At 40.3% G+C, this 21,287-nt stretch overlaps 2 protein-coding genes across 3 annotated transcripts; one reads left to right on the top strand and one right to left on the bottom strand.

Annotated features, from left to right (window-relative positions):
• Nucleotides 1-1,314: 1,314 nt before the first annotated feature.
• Nucleotides 1,315-19,690, top strand: LOC111243456 (transmembrane protein 185B). Of its 2 annotated transcripts, none has more exons than XM_022789055.2 (6): nt 1,315-1,454; nt 13,673-13,963; nt 14,130-14,232; nt 14,823-15,083; nt 15,297-15,420; nt 15,687-19,690. In XM_022789055.2, exons 2-6 carry the CDS (start codon nt 13,851-13,853, stop codon nt 15,971-15,973), a joined length of 888 nt encoding a protein of 295 aa, XP_022644790.1. In that variant the 5' UTR covers nt 1,315-1,454; nt 13,673-13,850; the 3' UTR covers nt 15,974-19,690. The 2 variants fall into 2 exon arrangements, with proteins under 2 accessions (XP_022644790.1, XP_022644789.1); XM_022789054.2 differs by lacking the exon at nt 1,315-1,454 and adding an exon at nt 5,457-7,032.
• On the bottom strand, nt 3,241-5,233 carry RpS3A (ribosomal protein S3A). Its single transcript, XM_022789056.2, has 3 exons — nt 5,074-5,233; nt 4,340-4,531; nt 3,241-3,885 (listed from the first exon to the last, which is right to left on the bottom strand). Exons 1-3 carry the CDS (start codon nt 5,133-5,135, stop codon nt 3,345-3,347), a joined length of 795 nt encoding a protein of 264 aa, XP_022644791.1. The 5' UTR covers nt 5,136-5,233; the 3' UTR covers nt 3,241-3,344.
• Nucleotides 19,691-21,287: the final 1,597 nt, after the last annotated feature.

The following is a 21,287-nucleotide window of genomic DNA, read 5'->3' on the forward strand; positions in this document are numbered from 1 at the left end:
TGAACCGCCGCCCGTCAGAAGTATGCGTGAAAAAACATTGAAGTGCAGTTGTGTTCTTTTACCGTCACCTCGCGGGGAGAGCGAAGGGACCGACCATTAACCGGGCAGGGCCGCAGGCACCAATGGCAGCAGCACCAGATCGGGCGATGCTATTAGCTAGCCGGCCTGTTGCTGGTCCGTACTTGTTGTTGTTGTTCCTGTAGCTGAACTGAAACGGCGGCGGCGGCGGCGATGGGCACTTCTGCTGAGGCGACTAATGCGGCTTTCGCTCTCGCCCTATTTACTATTGTTGCTATCGTCGCTGCTACTAATGCTCCGGCCGCCGTCAATGTATTCAACAGACAACCCACGACGGCCACGCACAAGCAGTCGAAGCAAAGCAGATGGAACGGACGACGGAAGACGCACCGCTCCAATGGACCAACAGTTCTGCCGCAGTTGCTGAGTAGTTGTCGCTGACGCTACCGCTGCTGTAGTTGCTGTCGTCACTGTTAGAACACATTGTCATAACTGGTGGCGCGAAATGGCTGGCGTTTGTCGGTTTCAACACGGCGACAACTAACGAACCAACGACGACTAACGAACCAACGACGGGATCGAACGAAGATAGATTGACACCGCTGGTAGCAATGGCCGATCATATTACAACAACCGCTGTAGCCTCGGGAAAGGCGGACCACTTAGCATGGCCTGCCAAAACGTTGCTGTTCGAACAATCAGCAATAGTAGTAATTATAACAGTTATAGCATCTTAGCAGTTTTATTCGTAACACAGTATCTCCTTGACAACGTTATACAGGGGTACTGGACAACGGCGGCACCAGCAGCATCCTTTTCTCATCTCTGATCTCTACTTCGTTTCATATAGGACAAAGTGTACCTCGCGCTAACAGCATTGGCGACCCGATAACACATTGCTACAGGCAGATTGACACACACAAGGGAGGCACATGACGGCGACGCGACTTGCAGTATGGGTAATAGAGCTGCAACGCAATCTTTTGTAGAGGCTCGCGGTAGCTGGCAAGTGGGCCGACAGGCGCGCATGGTCCGCCTGGCAACAACATCAATAACAGAGTTGTAATGGTGCTGCAGTGTGCGCCCTTCTAAAATCTCGGAAAAAATTTTCTTGAAACGGTGGCGTTCCTAACCGTCACAAGGATGAATTCAACACATCGTTGGTCAACGATTTTTGTGCATTTCGTGTTTTTGTTGTTCGAACCCATCATTTAGGGATTGCTGGCAAAAGAACGTTCCATATACATTCTACGCATAAGAAGTAGAACTCCGAGGGTGAGGGCAGATGACAGAGGGCGAGTGAGAGGGCCTCGAAGCACTTCGTCATAAGGCTACACCTGCCAGTAGAAGCAGTAGAGGCGGGTCTGGAAATACACGTTGTATGCCGACGGTCACGTGACAACCATAAGAAGGAGGGTACAAGCAGTTGATTTTGGGTATGTAACGGCTATCGATACCTTTGTCCATATATACATATATATATATATATATATATGGCTTAACACAAGACACACGACGTTTTCAAATTAGATGTTAGAAGCTCAAATTCGTTTGCAATTCTTAAAAATTAAAACTAATTTTAAGATAACTATTCAAAAATCGTTCCAGAGAAGTGTCAAATGTGCGACCTCGCAACATACAAATTATTATTCCCTTAACACATTTAGACTGAAAAGACTGCCCACTATTTGTTTCAGGTGATATACTAGTATCAGTTATTCAAAGATCACATATATCGATGCGTTTCATGAAAAGAGCATGTTTTCATAAAATGAGAGTCAGATGACCAGCATTGTTATTTGCCGAAATGAAGTAGCCTTCGTGAATGACATGCTGATAACATTATTTGGGAAGCATTTTAGCAAAACAGTCCCTACACTGTGTATTGTTAAAACCGAAAATTTACGAAAAGGTACGTTACTAATTTTTTTTTTGTTATAATAAAAAACACTGGATAGTCAAAAACTGTTGAAATAATAACCTGTATGAATTCACAGCATTTTTCCCTGGCCGCTGAGCTGTATCATATTAAGCGCGGACGTTACGAAAATGTAAGAAGGTGCAACAAAAAGAGACGGTTTCCGTTCCAAATTAAAAAAAAAAAACGTTTTTATTTAAAAAAAGTTTACCGACTGGCGGATAATAAATACGTGTCAGAATATACTCAGAAAAAATCAGTTTTTAGCGGTGTAAATAGAATGCTGGCCAAATGGCGTGGATATTATACTAACTATTTATGCTACAGGATAAATTAGACATATACTTCTCCGAATAGTGAAGTCTACAAAAATACTCACGATCTTTAAGCTTGGCTTATAGATTGATGTAGTCCTAATCGCCTTGAAAGAAATATTTCTGCATGTACCACTGATCATGGTTTCTTATTGGATACTAATGAGGCAGCTTCAGAATGATTAACCCCGATTTCATTTGAACGAATGCTGGGTTAGCATTCCTGCCAAAACCCAAAAATATTTGCTATGCGAGTTTAATGCTGGTAGGGCAAAATCGTAGTCGTCTGGTAGAATGGCTAACGGTGATACCAGGTGTGAAAGTCGAAACATAGAGGATAAAATCGTAATTTTTTATGACTTAAATATGTGCTCAGTAAATTTGCGACTTGATACGCGGTGCATTTGCAAGCGTAACCAACAAAATTGTACTGTTCCAGCATCTAGAACACGACGCCTCTGCACCGAAAGCAGGTGTTTCCGGCAAGCCAAAACTTCACACTATCTAACATTTTCAGAATAAAAAAATCTTTAAATCGCATATTTGTGTCACAGTTTTGTAGCGTACCAAAGAAAACTCCATGTCTAGTGGAAGTTCTGCAAATTCAAGTGGTTATTCTGATATTATAGGCCTTTGTTCATTCTACCAAACTAAATCATGCCCGACGTGCTGATGATAGGTAAGCTTGTAGCGGGAGTATTATCATAAGACGGTATTGCATAGATTGCGTGTTGGAGCATGTAAGAAGGTTGCGTGGCGACAACACCTAAGTTGCGAGGCGCTCTAAATACCGAAGTGCAACTAAGAGCAAGCATATAATTGTTCTTACTTATACCCTATGCATACAATTCTAGTAAAACCGTTTAGCCGTGCAGTTAAATACAATAATGCACAAACGACTCATGATCAAAAGAAACCCAGAAATCACGTAATTGGGGTATCTGTGTCTACCTAATCTGCCAGTATCTGCTTCGTACAAAAAACACACAATGCTATTTTTTTTTTTATTCACTGATACCTTAAGATTGCTCAGGATAAACGCAGCCAGAACTATCTTTTACAGACATCTTCCCCGTTTAGATGTGCTCTTGGATTTAGACGTCCTCAAGCACTGGCGGCTCGTAATTGTCTGGCCGGTCTACAGCCATTCCATCAGTACTCTTGCCCCCGCCTGAGGTGCCTTTGCCTTCACCATGCATCTCCAGAAGTTTGCCCATATCAAACTTAGGCTTCTTCAGCACTTTCACCTTGCGGATGTGCACATCGTGAAGCGGATAAATCATAATGCAGTTCTTCTCGATGTCCTTGCCAATCGCCTCGGGAATGAGCTTGTTTACGACCTCTTTCAGGTCGGACGATGAAACCTCACGGTGCATAATCTCAACCATTTTGCGACGGATGGCACGAACTTGCGCATGCTGGGCGTAGCAAGTCTTCTTCACCTGGTTCTGAGCCTTTTTAGTGAAACCGATGCAGAATAGCCGGAGCACGAAACCGTCCGTGGTACGCACGTCAACCTGTGCCTCGATCAGCGTTTGCCACTTTTTTACCATCGAACGCAACTTATCAGTGGTCAGATCCATGCCGTGGAAGTTGGTAAGACAATGACGGCCCTGTACTTCCTCGCAGACCAACCTGCCAATCAACACGCAAAAAAAGAATATCTGGTTATAATATGATAGATTTGAAGAGTTTGTATTACTGTCAAATTTTACGATACAAGATGAAAAGAGGCGCACACAACTTTACTCCTTATTTTTGAACGCAGGGAAAATTTTCCTAAGATTAATTTAGAAAAAAAACGCTGGGTTTTTCTGCAATCGCATTCGAATGCTTTCTTTTTAGCGACTATGCTCAAGTAAACATTCACAAGCACGAACGGATTATTTCCACGAAAGGCGCTCTCAAAACTCGAAACTAAAATAGAGCGACGTCAACTTCCGTGTCACGCCATCAGAACAAAAATCCTACAAGTCGAGATAGGAGTATCTTAATTCTTTTCGATAAACAAATACGTTAAGGCCCTTAAACACGTTCTTAACGCCACGGCCTGTGTACCGTTATAGACCACGCTAAAAAGTGCACTCACTTAAACTTGCGAAAGGCATCTTCACCGGTCTGAAGATCGGCCTGGGAAACCTCGTAGACGCGGCCCTTGAGTCCATCCGAAGCAATCTTCGTGCCCTGTGTACGGTTCACTAGGGTCTTGCCGACATTACGGATGCTAAACATCGACGGTGCCTTTACATCATACCAGTCCTTACGGCTGAACGGATCGACGCTGCAGACAAAGTGGATAACAAAAAATGGAATAGCTTGTTAATAACTGACGAGAAATGCATGAAGGAGATGGCATTCACGAACAGCAAAGGTGAAACAAGCATACCTTACAACAGCCAATATGCGAGTAACAGCTTACAAAGAAATGCAGATAGAGTACATAGAAAAATATAATGTGAAAGCAGTTACATCGCCACTTCTATGGAAAATAATGTTCACGAAAAAGTCCGGCAGATGTCCACGTTTCCAACCGGCGTTCCAATATGTCAGCAACGTGCAGAAATCGGTCAATATAAACTTAGCTTTCGCACACTTCACCAAGACGATTATCCAATGTCATATTAGGCCAGATTCGAGACATGTTATGTAAATCGACACGAAATTCACAAAGATTTTCGATATTTCATGCACGACAGTGGGTTACCATCGCATTTACGTATCCATACAAATCGGCATCACCACATCACAGCTTTGCATTAAAATCTTGTCCAAACGACTCTGAACGATATGGAGAATCTTTCACGGCACATATTAGCCACTTACATCTTTTTTTTAAGGCCTTTTTTGCCTCCCTTCGAAAGTCCCTTGTTCTTGCCGACCGCCATCTTTCAGCTCACACAGGGAAAAGACAGGAACCAGCACCGGATGTTTACGTCTCTTGTCCAATTCGAAACCACCCACATTCGGTTCTGTTTTGAAAGACTCACAAAACTTTTTTCACTCTTCTTTTTGTGGTTTCGCCAGCAGGAACGATGCTGCTCAATAGGTCAAAAGTTAAATCATACGAACATGATTTAGCTCAATAAATGTCGTCAAAACTAGATGAATTTTCACACAAATCGACAACGTTCAGACAAATGCGCGCCAACTTTCAAATCAGACGAATCTAAGTTTTTATGGCCGCCAACCAGCTAACTTTCAATGAACCATCTCTATTTAGTACCGCAACAACTTGTACTAAACATTACGCAAAATTAACGGAGTTTGCATAATGGAAATAAATTAACTTACATGCTCCCGTTGCTCTGATTTCATCCTCTGAGCTATTCTTGCGCCCGCCAGATCACGAGGGCAATAACGGTTTATGATTATTGCCGTGATCCAGTTTGCCGTCCGGTACCCTAAGACTGCTGTTCCGTCTCCCTTTACACTGCTGCGGCTATTTTGTTTTGCCGCCACAGTGCTTCGTCCTTTTCCAAACACTAGGCAGGCGGCCAGCTGATCGCTCGTCGTGGAAAAAAGCACTCACTCATTTCTCGTGTACAGACGTAGGGAAGGCAAAGCAGAAAGAGATTTAGCATAGTGTGAAGAGCGCACTATAACCAGACCCGCCACGAACTAGCCAGTGTTGTAGTCGTTCCTGTGGTGGTAAGATCGCGTTCACTACCTTGCAGCTACAGCAAGTGTTACTTTGATTGTTACTGTTACTTTTAGTAGCAGTCTGACTACTATCACGGCAACTTGTGTGATCATACTGGTCGTGTGGCGTGCACCGATAAAGTGAATACTATCTGTGTATTTGTATACGTGCGACCGTGGCGGTAACAGGAGCTGCTAATAGTGGTGTCATCGCCGCGTTTGTCCCACGACCAAAGGTGCTACTACAACGGCAGGGTGTACGCGCTCGGTGCGGACCAATGATAGTAATAATAACAGGAGTAATTACAATAAAAGCAGGATAATAATAATGTGATAAAAAAATAAACCAAAGAAGAAATTCCGGCCTACTGTCACCTAGTATCGCGTCAAAATAACAGCAGAAGTCTGCAAGTTACATCGTCGGTGACGGACTCCAGCCAAATACCGAGCAGGTGACAGATCGAGTGATTTTGCCTTCGGCCACTCGCGCAGTTACAGCTGCCTTGGTTTGCCAGCAGATCTGTACATTTTGTCGGCGGCGGTGGCTGCGTTAGAAACGACTGACTAAGCAGCAGCAGCATACGTAGCGACGACAAAATCTCACCAGGCAGTCTCGCCACTTAGAGTACTACCATTTTTAGCTGTAATAATAGAAACAAGCCAAAGCAACAGCAGACGTATTAACACGAGGTCAACAATAAATTGTCGCCAATGACGACATTGGCGACTTCGACAACATCCCTCTTTCTTCACCTCATCATAGCTTTTCGTTGCCTTTGCCGTGGCCGCGAATAGCAGTAGATCGTCTACAATCGAGGGAGATGGTAAAGGAATACTGAGAGCAAGAGTGGATCGGCGATTCGGTCACTATGGCGGTTTGAGCGCCAGCTATTCTCGCCGTCGTTGTCCGGAAGCTAGAAGAGATTGGGTAATATAGTGGATGATAGTAGCAAGTATCCACTGGTGGTCGCGGCTATGGTGAAACTGTTGCTGCTGAAAGTACAAGTTGCAATCAACGAACAGCGTGTTCTTTCGCTATCACTGTTTACTTCGTTGTGATTTGTACGCTCAGCTTTCGTCGGATCGAGTAAATGTTATTATTGTTGCGCAGATCTGTTCCAGCGTCGGCGCTCAAATGACAGAGTGAGTAACAGATAGCATCGTACAGTACTTATATGCCTGTAACAGAATAGAATACAATCGACGGGGACACACAATGAGTACATGTACCTTACAGAAGTAGGACGGTCGCTGACGCTCTGTGCTGCAGGTATATGTCTGGATGTTTTTCTATGTGTGCCCCAGGGTTACGCAGCTATGCCTTCGTAGAAATCCGTTTATTAGCCTAGCTTATCTAGAATGCTGGAACGGAGATGCGCGTAGATGTGAAAACAAACGAGAACTGCAGTTTTATGGGAGTACTTATCCACCCCATTCAGTCTCCGCAGATGGCAAGGCTGGAGGCGGATGATATGACAGATGCATTGATTTGCCTTAAGCTTCTGGTTATGCTAAATATCAACGGCTGGTTTTATGGTACCTGCGCGAACTCTGGCAAGATAGAAATAATTGAAATATCCAAACTGTACATAGAGATGCAAAAGAGGGTCACTATTTAATTTTCTGGCGTTATCCTTATTAATACGAATTGCAGAGTTCTCAATCATGCGTTCATTGACTTGACTTGCTGACACACATGTGAATTTTGAGAGACTGTTTGCCTGCAGCTGACACTTTACAGTAGTAAGCATTGTATAAAATGCCCTGCTATCATCTGTTACCTGTTATTTCCCATTACCGAAAAAAAGAAAAAACGATTATTTTGATGTTTTCTTCACTGCTTGACACCACCGCCTGGTTAATTGATTTTCATTATATATAATGAAAATATATAAGTCACGACGAATATGGCACTCTGCTGTTTTGTACGTCACATCCTGCGTTGTATGGCTAACGTGAGCCGTGGTTTCATGAAGGCTTTGATCAGCACAAACAACAGCGGCAGCAGCAGCTGCCAGCGACGACGAAGAATTAGGTAGCTTTCACATTTCCAACTAAAAAGACCGACTGATTATTATGGCGAAACTGCGCAAAGCATAGCGGTCTTGTGTGTGTGCCGTCTTTCATCGTAAGCAGTGAGTACTTTTCACTCTTGGCCACACAGCGCGAACCTTCTTACGCCACTTTTCGTCGGCAGTGCAACTTTTTTTTTTCGTTTTTTACGATTTTCGCTGCGACAGGTAGGGCAGCCAACTCAGCAATAATTATTATTATTATTACGACTATTATATTTCTATTCAGGGCGCAGCTGTATAGCCATTTTGGTGGTGAGCCTCATGATTGGGTTGGGTTGAATTGGGCCTGCATATCCTTTCCACATCCTTTTTGTTTGGTTTGTTTGTTTTAGTTGTTTTCTGTCGTCGTTAGCTAAAAATTGCGCCTTCGTTGTCTGTATGTATAGTCTAACAAAATTTATTTTTAAACAACAAGAGCGGTAGGACAAGCCGACAATCGAGAAGAATTAGGCTAAAAAAAGGCTGCTGTAGCAGTTTTTAATTCGTCGTACCGAGTATATTAACTATTGCTGTCACTGGTCTGTATGATTCGAAGACAGGTAGATGGCAGTAAAGCATTTTGTGCAAACAATACTGTAAAGTATCAGGTCAGGCGCAGAATCTCGTAGCTTCTATTGCGAAAAATGCAGGTGGTTCGGAAACCTTTATCTTTATTAGGCTATTAGAAAGGGTATGTTTAATTCAAATGTGCTTCGACAATGTAATTAATATGGCTTTATTTATCGTATCTTTATATGACAGTATGTTGGGCACGTGGTAGATAGCCGCTATCACAAAGTCAAGCCTTGCTCGAAGTTCGCAACTGGATAAACTAATAATGTGTATATGTACATTTCCAATCAGAACGTCGGCCAAAAGTTTTCAAACAATTCAATTAGCCATTTGCGAAACTGGCCTTGGCAGGGAAAGTGTTGGTAAGCGACGACGGAATTAATTTCGGCCTCACCGAGCAAACCGACTTGTGACACTAAGAAATCTGTTTGAGTTATTAAGCGTGGGCCGTAGCTAACTGAAGTCATTATGTACGCATGCGCGTCATTAACCAGTTTAATTGAAAATTCGTTATTTAATTAAAATTAGTGTAATATCGAAAAAGGAGCCAAAACTAGCAGGTTTTCCATAGTTAAATTTAAACTTACTCAAACTTAAATTTACATCTTTCATTGGAAGCTAAGGTGGTGAGTTACTTTTCGATTAGCCAGCTAAAAATTATTACTATTCTATGCGAAATTTGTCACTATTATCAAAATATTTATAATTCCTTAGGTGGTTAATGGGCATTACGATTTTAGAGGGGCTGAAAGAGCTAGCCAAAGTCGTCATGCATAAGGCATTTCGGGTAGCGCAGTTAGTTGTCCGTTGTTTATATTAGAATGGTATTAACCTTCGTTTCACCGTTTCCTGCAATGAATGGCCAAACCATTGCAATTTAGTTGGACATTTATGCCTCCTCAGGCTTTGACTGACATATGGTTGTAAATATTGGCGTGAGCGCTTAGAAATCTCCCAAGCGCCGTTTCCGCTTAGAGCAATATTGACATCTTTAACTGTTGGTTACTCTGCCAAGCTGGCCAAAAACAGTAAATGGGCAAATAAGTCGTTTTGAGTGAAAATACTGGAATTGTGTAACCAAAGCAACTATTAAAAAGTAATTCCTGATAGGCCAATAAAAATCGTAGCTTAACTGATCTCTTCAGTTTCTCTCTTTATGTAGAATGTTTTCTTGCAGAAAAGCCGACATTCACTTGGGCTGAAATAAAAAAAAAATCGACGTCTTTATATAAAGAATAGCTTGTAAAGTTATTTTCTTTGCAGCGAAACATCTAGTCCAATTGAACCGCATTTCTAAAGTAAGTTCGACTTATTTCGCCTTTGTAGTGTTTGAGATACCAGCTTGTATTGAAACGAACTTCGGCTATTTTGCACGTAAAACCCCCCAAACTTGCCCATCATTACTGTCCTTATAACCACTTAAAGCGTTTATATTGCAAGTTTTTCGGTGCACATTGTGTGATTGCCGAAGACTACAAAGTGTAACTCAATTCATGAAAATAGTTTCATTGAAAACCGTAAAATTGCCTATGTTTGCTGTTGCCTTAATCATCTCTTAGAAGTGTTTATAATGCGACTTTCTCAGAGATGATTTTGACAGATTGTCGAGCTTATCAAGGAAAGCCAGGAACTTGTATTACCTCAAAATCGATAACAACTAACTTCGTCCATTTTCTATAGGAGGCTTTGAGATATATTTATCTGAGCAGAGGCTTACTCAAGAATTTTATATTTTTGGAAATAAAAGATAGACGGAATATTTAATCTAAGAAATGAATCGGGTGTATAGCTTTGAATAACGTTCGGTCTGGTCTCGGCGTAGCATATATTTTTCAAGTTCGTCGTCGGACGTGTGCAAATATATAAGTATATACATATATATATATATATATATATATATATATAAGTATATAACTTAATAGAGATCTGAAAAAAATTGTAGGTTGGTTGTGGAAACAATGACACTATCATGGAGACGCCTCAAAGTACTGTCTTTTGTCCTTGAGTGAAACTTCGCACAGATTTAGCAAAGCACTTCACTAGATCTGTACAGTTTAAGTATATATAAATGTTCTGCACTTGTATCTCGACAACATCGCCCTAAAAAATAGACCAGGCTCAGACTGACATTATCAGTCGATCCGTAAAGGGCTTTTACATTTCAGAAGCTCTCCTTTAAATAGCCATAAATGCTCTCCGTCAGACTTTGCCATTCGTTTAACTACGGCTCCCCTGGAAGCTGATTCGCTTGAGCAGTCCATCTGTGTGCGTCGAAGCGTGTGAGGGTTTGCTGTGTGACTCAAGGTCACGAAATTGAATTGTTGACCTTGAATTCGCCCAGTCTGAAAACAAAATCGCCAAGCGATTGGGATAGAAAGAAGTAAGCCTGTACCCATCTCCATAGTGGCATCCGCGACAGGCACAAGCCGGCTTCGAGTTGTCCTTCATTGTAGTTAACTGTTAGCTGTTGTCGACAGCAAGTATAGCTATAGACTTGTCGGGAAAACCGCTTTTTATTTCGGATGACGGCTTGGTGAGAGCCAGTTGATGGAATTTGGGTGGATTATGTCCAGTGTACACGGACGGGGGCCGGAGGAACGTAGGGAACTTCTTTTTTTTTGACCCATCGTCGCGATGATCATTGAAGGAAATAACACGGCGTATAAATTGGGACAAATAACAAACGTAGTCGTGCAGCCCATCTTCAAAACCGATAATAATAATAATAACAATCCTTGTTTTTTAGTTTGCTCCAGTTACTCCAGTACTTATTAATGCTATTTTAAAATCATCGCATGGGGTTTTAGAAAATTAGATGTCACCTCTCTTTTCGAAAAAAAAAGGACTAGTTCGAGAGTATTGGCAACGTCAAATAGTTTTCGGTTACAATAAACTAAAATTAAATCATATAATACGTTGATGAACAATATAATTATTCTATTTTTATCAGCAAAGTGAAAGCTAATGTTTTACAATTTTTACTTCGGGATCTCTGTTGCAAATTCGTATTTTCACGTTCTTAATGTTGTGGAATCCCGTTATCCAGCTGTGCGGTCATTTCGGGTAGTCGCGTGTAGGCACAGTAAATATGATTTGCGAGATAATGCTATATACGTAACAATTCAGTGAAAAGTGAATTTGTTTTTCGATGGATGGGACAAAGGAGGTCCTGCGATGCTCGTTTTGTGAAGGCAAGTGACTTATTTGCTTATAATGCTTGGATCGAACCGTTTCAGTAAACGCAGCTAAAAACCGCCGTAATTTTTAGTAGCTTCAATACCCGTCATTCAAAATAAGCTTATGGGCAAAAGTAGTGACTCCCTTATAGGAATGCGCGGCGATTATTTTATAGGCCGTAGCATTCTAGCTAAGTACATTTTCACCGAAACGAGTTAGATACGTTCACGGAAATATTTTCATGTGCGTTGAAATTTTTGTTAAATGAATATGTTTTTATAGTAGGTCCATCATGAAGAAGACCAAGTTAGTACAGCGTAGTAGTAGCGAATTACTGCTAGGGCACAGGAGGACGCGAGATGAGCAACTTTGCAAATGGCCGACGTTTCGCTGAACGTGTTTATTGAGCATCTGTTTAAAGAACGAATTCATTTTTTTCCAGTAGCCAGTGCTTGGATAAACAGAAGCTTTTGCTGGCAAACAATCTTAATCAAAAATAATGTACGAGGCACAACAACATCAATTCGCAGCAGATTTGCTATTGTTTTTATTTTTTATTTTATTTATTGTAGACACACTTCTAACTTAATTGTTTGATCATGCCAAATTTTTGTTAACAAACGGTTATATCTAAAATTACGGTTGATTACTAAGTATAACAAGGAGAATGGTGTCAGTTTTTTTCCTTAAGTACTATCAACGATATCATATCAGTCAAATAATAGAAAAATGTATCTGAGTCGCGTTTAACGTGAGACAATAGCTTTGTTGAGCTTTCGCTAATAAAACAAAAAGTTCGCTCTGCCACTTTCGATTACGATAATAGACAGTTGATTAATTCTGCATGCTTTGCAATCGAATTAAACTAGAAAATGCCAAGAATTTGGCACGAGAAGGCTATATCGAAAAAACATGAGAAGAAGAAGGCTATAACTGCATACACGTTATTCCCAATAGAGTTTTTATCAAGAAAGTCTGTCGTTACCTACAAAAGACCCTACAAAAGACATGAGTGCTTGGATGAGTTCATTCATTCTGGCTATTCTCAGATCATTTATTTATGGGATTTACTTATGGGTACTGCATGTACTTCGTTTTGTGGTAAAATGTAGTTTTTATTTATGTAGGCTGCAAGGGCATTACGTACAGGTTCAGTGTTCAATCGCACCAATAAGCGTAGTACTTGAAATCTTTATATGGGTGTACAAAAACGTAAAGATTTAATAAATTTATAATAGTATTTTTTCAAATACCTATTTTTATATCTTACGATACTTGAACAACCATTATTGAGCTATGAGGAAGTTCAATTACGTCATACGAAATTGTTGATGCTTACCTGCTATTTCTAATTAGTGCAAAATAGTTTGGCTGCGCTAGCATAAGTCAGTGTTCTTTGTTACACAAAACGGTATTGAAAAAAAATCAGAAAAAGATCACAATAGTTGTTCAAAGCAGACCCTTTTTTATACAAAAAGGAAGTGTTGGCTTGAATAACTTTTTTTTTAGAACTTTACGTAGACCAGTACGGCTTTTTCAACTAAACTTGGAGGATTTGGCAGTGCATTTGCAATTGCTTGAGTGATAGCACTCTGCGACTTGATCGAAAGATGTACTCTGGTGATAGTAGTTCAGTCTAAGCTCGTACAAAATTGAGCCTCGTGAATAACATTTTCACGGAGATTCCCCTGGTTTTGAAACTTTTTCCTCAAAGTTGTTTTATCTACGTTTCTGAGCCGTTATTATAAAAATTTCGTTCTAAGAATTGTGGTCGTCCAATACGAAGTCAAGTGCAGCATCTTCGATTACGTTAATCTTTAAGCATTGGTCCTTGTTGCTTTTTCGTTAGTTTAATTGGTTCACGTATGGGTTCACGAATGATCCATCGTGTTCTTTATTGTCCAATATTTTTTCAAACTTATAACTCGAAGTTTTCGTGTTTGTACTGCCCGATTGTTGTTGTTGCTATCGCTCAACAGCCGACTGTTGATCTACTGCTCTCTGTTGGCGTTCGTGCTGCTCCTGTCGCTAAAGTGGGATGGATACGTTGATGCCGACTACTGGCTTGTGTTCAGTCCACTTTGGCTATGGAAACTTGTCGCAGTCTCGTCTACCCTGGCCGCCTCGTACCTTTGGCACCGCCAGCCGCAGTATCGGATGGATCAAGAGGCCCTACTCGAGTATAAAGCGATGATGATGTGCGTGTCTCTCCACCTACTTCTTCTCGTCTTTGAAGTCCTGCTCTGCGACAACCTCGAAACGCCAGCAAGGTATTAGGAAAAGAGCGAGCACAACGAACATGTATGTGTAATAGACAGCAAAAACACAAAAAAAAGTTCATCGTTACTTACGAACACCGTAATGGAAATATTAAAATCACTGGAAGCACTGGATTGAATCGTTGGGTAAATTATTGATACATTAATTGACTACTAGGGATCGTCACCTGTGGACAGTGGTTTGCATCCCGTTGCTTGCGCTTTGCCTTCTCGCCATCGTCGTATGCATTTGGTCTGTCAAACATGACCGGCCCTTTGAGGTAAGGTATTTTGATTCATACCGTTAAATCATATTGATGTCCGATAAATAATAAAGTAACATTACTACTGCCTTTATACTGTAGATTTGCTAAGTGAAAATAAGGCAATTGTGGTAAACAAAACATGCTGGCAATAATTAAGCAGAAATAATACTATATTTTAAGCACATTTTATATCCGTAATAGGCGATAACAAAGAAATAGATATATTACAATAGTAAGAAACTTCCTCGTGGAGAGACTCGAAATAAGCTACTTAAAAGGTCTTCGCATAACTTGTCGATATCGTCTCTCAGTCATAGCAGCTCTCTCCTATTCAGAACTTTTTTGCTATATTGTGATGGAACGTACGAATTTTCCTAATAGTAGAATATTGTTTTTGCCCTTCTGCTGAAATGTGTTGCTCGAGCTTGTTCATTCATATATTACTGAATAACATATTTTTTCAAAGCTGAATAATTTTCTGGAAACAAGCTTTTCCATCCAACTATTTCCCATCAAAATAGCTTTTGCTGTTGTATGCAATCTTGTCTAACTGGTCCTTTTGCTGACTTTACGAGCATACCCATAATTTATCTATCCTAAAACAGATGGAACTTCTGCTGGCCGTAAGCGTCCTGCAAATACTACTCGTGGCTCTGCAGGTGGATCGACTCGTTTCGTGGTCGTGGGCGGCAGTATTCGTTCCTTTGTGGCTACTGTTATGCGTCGCCCTCGTCGGGGTACTCTATTCCTTGATTTTCGCGGCAATCCTCGCGCGAACGCCTGAGGTCACCGCAGAACAGAAGCGGTTGGCCTCGCATTCAGCCGTTTCGTACACTTTACTTGTGTTACCGTTCGTTGCCTTTCTGGTTCGTAGTCTCTTGCTCCATGCTGATTTCACGAAAAAATTGTAACTATGTTGGCAGTTTATACTCGATATATATACTTTATCAGACATCTCGGTACTATGTGTTACTATCCGATTACACTCAATATTGCGAGCGGTAAAATGTTATTATTTTAAAGGAGAATAGGTTTCCTTTGGGGATGGTTTCTTATAGAATCAGTTGATGTTGTTACAGGCGCTACTGACGAATAAATTAGACGGTCGGAGTCAACTCACGTTCACTTCGTGCTCTATGCCACTAGCGGCCACCTTCGTGGTGCTCCTGATTCTTTCATTTTCCTGCAAAACAAGAAATGCTTGTAAGTTCAACTAGGGTGTGCTCATTTATTTCTTGAGCATTTCATGTATATATATATTCGTATGTATTAGGCTGATGTTTCTCAAGCTTACTGAAGCGAAAGGAATGAACGAAACAGATTTCTAGTAACTCTGTAAGATTACAATCTTTGGTGCACTTATATCCTTGACGCTATTAGATTTGTTGCGTGTAGATGACGTGATCACACATCCCGTTAATAACGGGCATGCTATATTGCCTTTCTTTCTTTGGCTGTTTATTTTATAGGGCTTTTTGGATCTCGTCAGGATCTTTGCCGTCTCTTGATCACAGCCTGTCCCCTCCTACAGGAATACGGGAACATTTCGTACCGGTTACACAGTAACAGCCATCAGGCCGCATCCGCCAGTCAGCAAAGCCAGCAAGCTCAACAGGCCGAAAATGGTCAATCCGACCTTGTTCCCTCGGCGCTCACCAGGACCAAGCCACACAAAGGCAGCAGTAGTAATACTAATAAACGTCAGGAACAAGATGGAGCTGTATGCCCCATAAGGGCGATCGATACTCCAGACTAGAAAGCAACGATAGGTATTACTCCACGAGGGATGAGTGACCGGGCAATGTGTATAAGTCAAGTCCATCCACCAAGGTGGTCTGTATAAATATGGCTGGAGGAAAAAACGACATTCGTAAGGATATGTCGTTGTAATGTGCATAGTGTGCGCTCTGGGAAAGAAACAAGTTCACTGTTGAGCTTCTTTCGGTGTTGGGCTATTAAGAAACCTTCTGGAGACGTTTTACGGTCAATTGCAGCGACACCTAGTCTAGAAGAAGCGGCTATTGCGACGCTGAACAAAGTGAATTGCAAGGACGATTACCTAAAGTAGCAAGACCCATAAACCTTGTCTTTGATGAAAAGGTAACAGTAGTATCGAGCTAATACACAATGCCAAGCATCAGTTAATGTGTATGTACGTAAAAGATCAAACATGCGTATACACATGATTTCATTATACATGCAAACACACGCACACTCGAAATCCACTCAAACCAACAGAAAAACATGCAGAGAACTTTTAAATAACGATATTTTAACGCCAAGGCCTATATTAGGTGTAGATGATGACTATGATAATACCAAACTTAGGTGAGGCAAGGTAAGAAGGGTAGTTTAGCTGTACAAAACATAAACAGCTAAATAATTAACCTTTGTGCGCTGATGCACACACACAAAATACAATATCTGAATAACCCATTTACTATGAAAGCTACTAAATAACGAAAATTGGAAGGAATCATGCAGTCGTCGATGCAGTGTGAACCGGGGCAGATACTGGGTTCACGACTTGTTTCAGAGGATTGACGATTTGGCTCTATTATGAACCGACCTTACGTGGCGACTCGTGGCCGCACGTTTGCGTGTAGAAGCATAATCATGTCAATATGATGTGATGATGTCTGGGGACAACAGCAACGAGTGCACTAAAAGGCCACGGGATGAAGTTAGTTACAGTTCGGACGCAACATTGAAGATACATGAGCGCGTGGTAGTGATTACGACGATGGCGAGTGCCTAACGTTAAGCCGGGAACGAAATTGAAACCAGTGAGTTGTCGAGTAACTTTTAATGATACGACTGATAAGAGACCGTTGCGAGACTGGGTAAATAAACATAAACCAACGTAGTGCCTAGTGTGGGCTCCGCCAATGGCGACCTCGTGCACAAAGTGCATCATGCAATTACCTAGCTACTTCTATTACAACCAATGCAACTACAAATACTACTGATGTTATGAGAAGAATATCAGAACATTAGGCGGTAGACACTCACACACATACACACATGTATACATATTAGGCTATATTATGGTAATCATTTGTATTACTGGAAAAGACGCGACGCCAGACTACGTTGCTTCTATTCAGTAATTACCGTTTTTTTTTAAGTCAATATAACAAGTCGTCAGGGCTGAAGGTCTATTTTCTTCAGTGCTGGTACTCGACAGAGTAAGCTTTTAGTAGCAAATATTCGGCAGAGCTTTTATAGACAGACGGAACGATCCTTGTGAAACGGCTTTGAGACACGGATCTATTGTTTAGGCAAAGATCAACGACAAGAGCTATATTCAGAGCCGAGTATTTTTTAGGAATTGCGGCATGATTTTTCGAACTTAACTGTGTGGCCGTGTTTGTGTGTGTGCATGCGTATAGTGTAACAACAAATGCAATCAATGCTCCCATAATAATAGAATTGGGTGACATAAAAGAAGTGAACACGAAGCACGTTACTGCTCGACCGAGCAGCACAAGTGACGGCACTCCACAATAATGTAGAACAACGCATATTCTCATAAAGGGTCATGTGTTAGGCTTTGAACAATCATAGATAATCTACAGACTGCAATATTATGAACATTATTGCTACATAATAGTATTGCTACATAACTGACTAGATCACGGATAGGTACCACGTACAGACGAACTGGACTGCCGCGCAAACCTTTCTACCAATGAGGAACTGTAAAAAGAAGCTAGAGGACTCAGGCACCCAGATGTGCTCCACGACGTCTTGGACAATATTAGGCCTATCTATAGGCCTTAGCTTACTAGGTACGTAGTCAGGTTTTGACATGTTGTGCGTCAACAGAAAACACCAAAAGCTGTTTTCTGTTGGTTGCGTTTTACTATTAACGGGCAGCGCGGCAGCCCGTAGTGCAATGCGATGAGGTTGGTTTTTAGCTCCTTATAACAAATCGCCAAATGATGCTAACGCTTTTTCTTGCCCAGAGACAGCAGTAAAGATAGCAGTTTTCGTTGTGGTATAAGTCAAGAAAGGCGTGCTAGCATTACAGCTCCTATTAACTTTAGTCAAATGTTGTTAATCGATGTTTTATTAAAATGAAAATAATTCATTACTTTCTGTAGATCTTTCTGCAGGCATGTGTGTATTTTCTGTCTGCAGTGTGTGTGTAATAAGGAACACGTATAATACCTATATGACATATTTATTATATATTTGTAAATAACGAGAGCTTCGAAAAAAGCTAGAAAGGCTTGACAGTGCTATATAATAGAAGATGCCTAAACTATGATTACAGGAGATACATACGAAAACATTTTCGCATTTGAATGAACTAAACATCTTCGGTTGACATATCAAAGACAGTAAAACATGAAAATAAAGACGAGTAACGAGTATCATTACCATTATAGAACTAGAGATTATAACGTTGATACTACGTCATTTATTGGATTATAATATTATGCTTTTGGTGATTGTGCGATGTGTGTTTTGATGCGACGGTGTGTCTGAAGGCGTTTGTGTGAATTGGAGTGGACGTATTTGAAAGAAATAGCATCATTCGATGTAAACACGTGGGACACCTTAATTGAGACTATGAGAGATAACACCGAAGATTAGCGATATTTTCGTAGATCTCATTACCGCATTATTTTAACAAGAATAATACCACGACAGTTCGCAATGGATTACTAATAGCGACAACCATATCGATTGGTCGATATCTCGTAAAATCCATTACTTAATCCGGCTAATAGTTTGTAAAAAATCACATTGTGCTAAAATAATCTGGGTTAGTCTGGCAGTGGCTGGCAATCCAGTACCTGCAGAACGGCAAAAAGGGGGAATATTTAATTAGGTTTATTGTTTAATAGTGTTTTATTTGAGTGTTTTATTTTTATTTTTATTATTATTATAATTATGAAGGAAATCGAAACAACAATTCATAGTAGACATTTTGCCAATTTCTGTGAAAATATGAATCCAAGTGTGAAATACACATAATCTATGGGCGTCAGCGAAGTCATTGATCCAGATAAAATACATATGCAAGCTACAAATTGTAGCAGCTTGCATTTGCTAATTGAAAACGTTAGTTTTTGTTCTGGTAAGTGTAAGCCGTTTTTCATTGCCAGCTATTTTTCGTTGTCGAATGTCGATATACTTCGATTTTTATATCGAACTCTTATTACTTATAGTTGAAATTCAAGATAAAAAAGAATGATTTTGTTCTACTTCTCGTTTTCTAATAATATAGCTTAGTTTAGATACGAGTTTAGGAGCCGTATTTAAGGAGTTTACGGTTAACAAAGAGGGTCGACTTGTTTGAGTGTGATGCGAACGCTAATGACGCTTTTATTTTTACTATTCACCTTAGCTCATAGTTCAATGCAAATGATGGAGGAAATCTAAACAACAATTTATAGCGGACATACTATTTTACACGCTTAGCTTCTAACCAACCGCTGAAAATAAAATAACGATCATTATAGCATGCGTGAGAGTTTATAAAATATATTAATAACTATTAAATGGTTACTTCATATGGGTATATGTATATAATTGTTTTCGCAAATTCGTCTTTACTATAACAATAACATTTAATGGAAGGCGTAATGAGCTTCTTGCGAGAAGATGTCCATGGTCGAATGTAGCAGGCCAATATATCGATATTAGTTCCGTTACAACTGATGTATTAGGACTATTTCACGTGCTGTAGCATATCGTTGGGTTCAGAGTCCTACAAAAAAATACACTTCACATATTAAGAATACAAAATGACCTATTTCGCTAAAAATAATATTAATAATCTTAATCGTGCCAGGTTGGTTCACAATGGGAGCATTTTACGGCTTCTGTGCAGTTTAGGAGTTGTTTTGATAAAGAAGATATCGAAAAGAAGAACATAATGATGCTGATGGTAATTGTGCGATAATAGCTTCTGTTCGCTTTTATCTCTACTTTTCCTCTCAAGGTTTCCTGACGATGTTAGTTTCTTTTTAGTGATTTCGTTTTAATTTCTCTGACTCTAATCTATTTTTTAAAAAACCTGTAAGGTACTCTGGCATATGAAAAGATAAAAATCCTATTGTAAAATTTCAATGCTCGCAATTGTGTTTTCTAACTTCTTTATTATTTTCTAAGCCAACCTTGGGCTATGCAGGCGCCTCTTCTTCCATAACAAAATGTACGTATATACATATATATATAGGAACTGTACGGAAGTTCACGTCGCCACACATGAAGAAGGCGGCGACTATGGTCAATATTTTGATCACGCATTCACTTCAAAGACATGGTCTAACTATTTTTGCTAACCCCACCATAACGGAAGAAGCTAAACCACCAGAGAAAAACACATTCACTGTGAGAGATAAACTGTCTCACAACATTTCAAAAACCGACTAATGGACAGGAAGTGGAAAACGAAATAAATGTTTGACAGGGGCAGACAAAGGCACCAAAGTCAAAATAGCAAGAAAACGAAGAAAATATGTAAAATAACTACTAGTGATATCTACACACCCATTAAAGAATGATATAGTTAACTAAAAATATTTTAATTAGCGTCAATGCGTTCAAAAGAACAAAGCTGTTACCATTCACCCCGAAAGACCAGAAAAAACAAAATATGTAATATATATGGCATAGGTAGAGAGTAACGACAAACTCTACAAACAGTGACTGACTCAAATAAACAAACATACACGTGTAGACACTAACTAGTAGCAGATAATTACAAGCATGTGCACTGCATAGGCACATGCAAAAAAAAGCGAAGTGCAGAGTAGAGACTTACTAAGCCAGCCCCATATAACATACGAGTAAAGGACCGCCCATCTGGCCTGGAAGAAAGAAATCATAAAGTGCAATAACAATGCCAAGATGACTAAAAACGATACATGAGTATATAAATGTATACGTTCGTGAAAGAATGATAAGGGAGCAAAAGTAGCAGAAATGGCGATGCTAAAGATACAAAAATAAACAAGGGGAAATACGACGGAATTAGGATAGGACAGGGAGAACTATGATTTGACAAAAGATTAGTACATAGTTGCAAGAAATGAAATCAATAAACGATATAT

This window comes from Varroa destructor, unplaced genomic scaffold (assembly GCF_002443255.2).
Source record: "Varroa destructor unplaced genomic scaffold, Vdes_3.0 BEIS01000001.1, whole genome shotgun sequence".
Classification (NCBI taxonomy): domain Eukaryota; kingdom Metazoa; phylum Arthropoda; class Arachnida; order Mesostigmata; family Varroidae; genus Varroa; species Varroa destructor.

Bases quoted from the DNA above. Each gene is read 5' to 3' on its own strand.
- RpS3A (XM_022789056.2), bottom strand. From the start codon at position 5,135: ATGGCGGTCGGCAAGAACAAGGGACTTTCGAAGGGAGGCAAAAAAGGC. The intron at 4,532-5,073 runs GTAAGTGGCTAA...CTTTGTCTGCAG, and splicing joins AAAGGCCTTAAAAAAAAGAT to CGTCGATCCGTTCAGCCGTA. The intron at 3,886-4,339 runs GTGAGTGCACTT...GTTGATTGGCAG, and splicing joins GATGCCTTTCGCAAGTTTAA to GTTGGTCTGCGAGGAAGTAC.
- LOC111243456 (XM_022789054.2), top strand. The intron at 14,233-14,822 runs GTAAGGTATTTT...ATCCTAAAACAG, and splicing joins AACATGACCGGCCCTTTGAG to ATGGAACTTCTGCTGGCCGT. The intron at 15,084-15,296 runs GTTCGTAGTCTC...ATGTTGTTACAG, and splicing joins TACCGTTCGTTGCCTTTCTG to GCGCTACTGACGAATAAATT.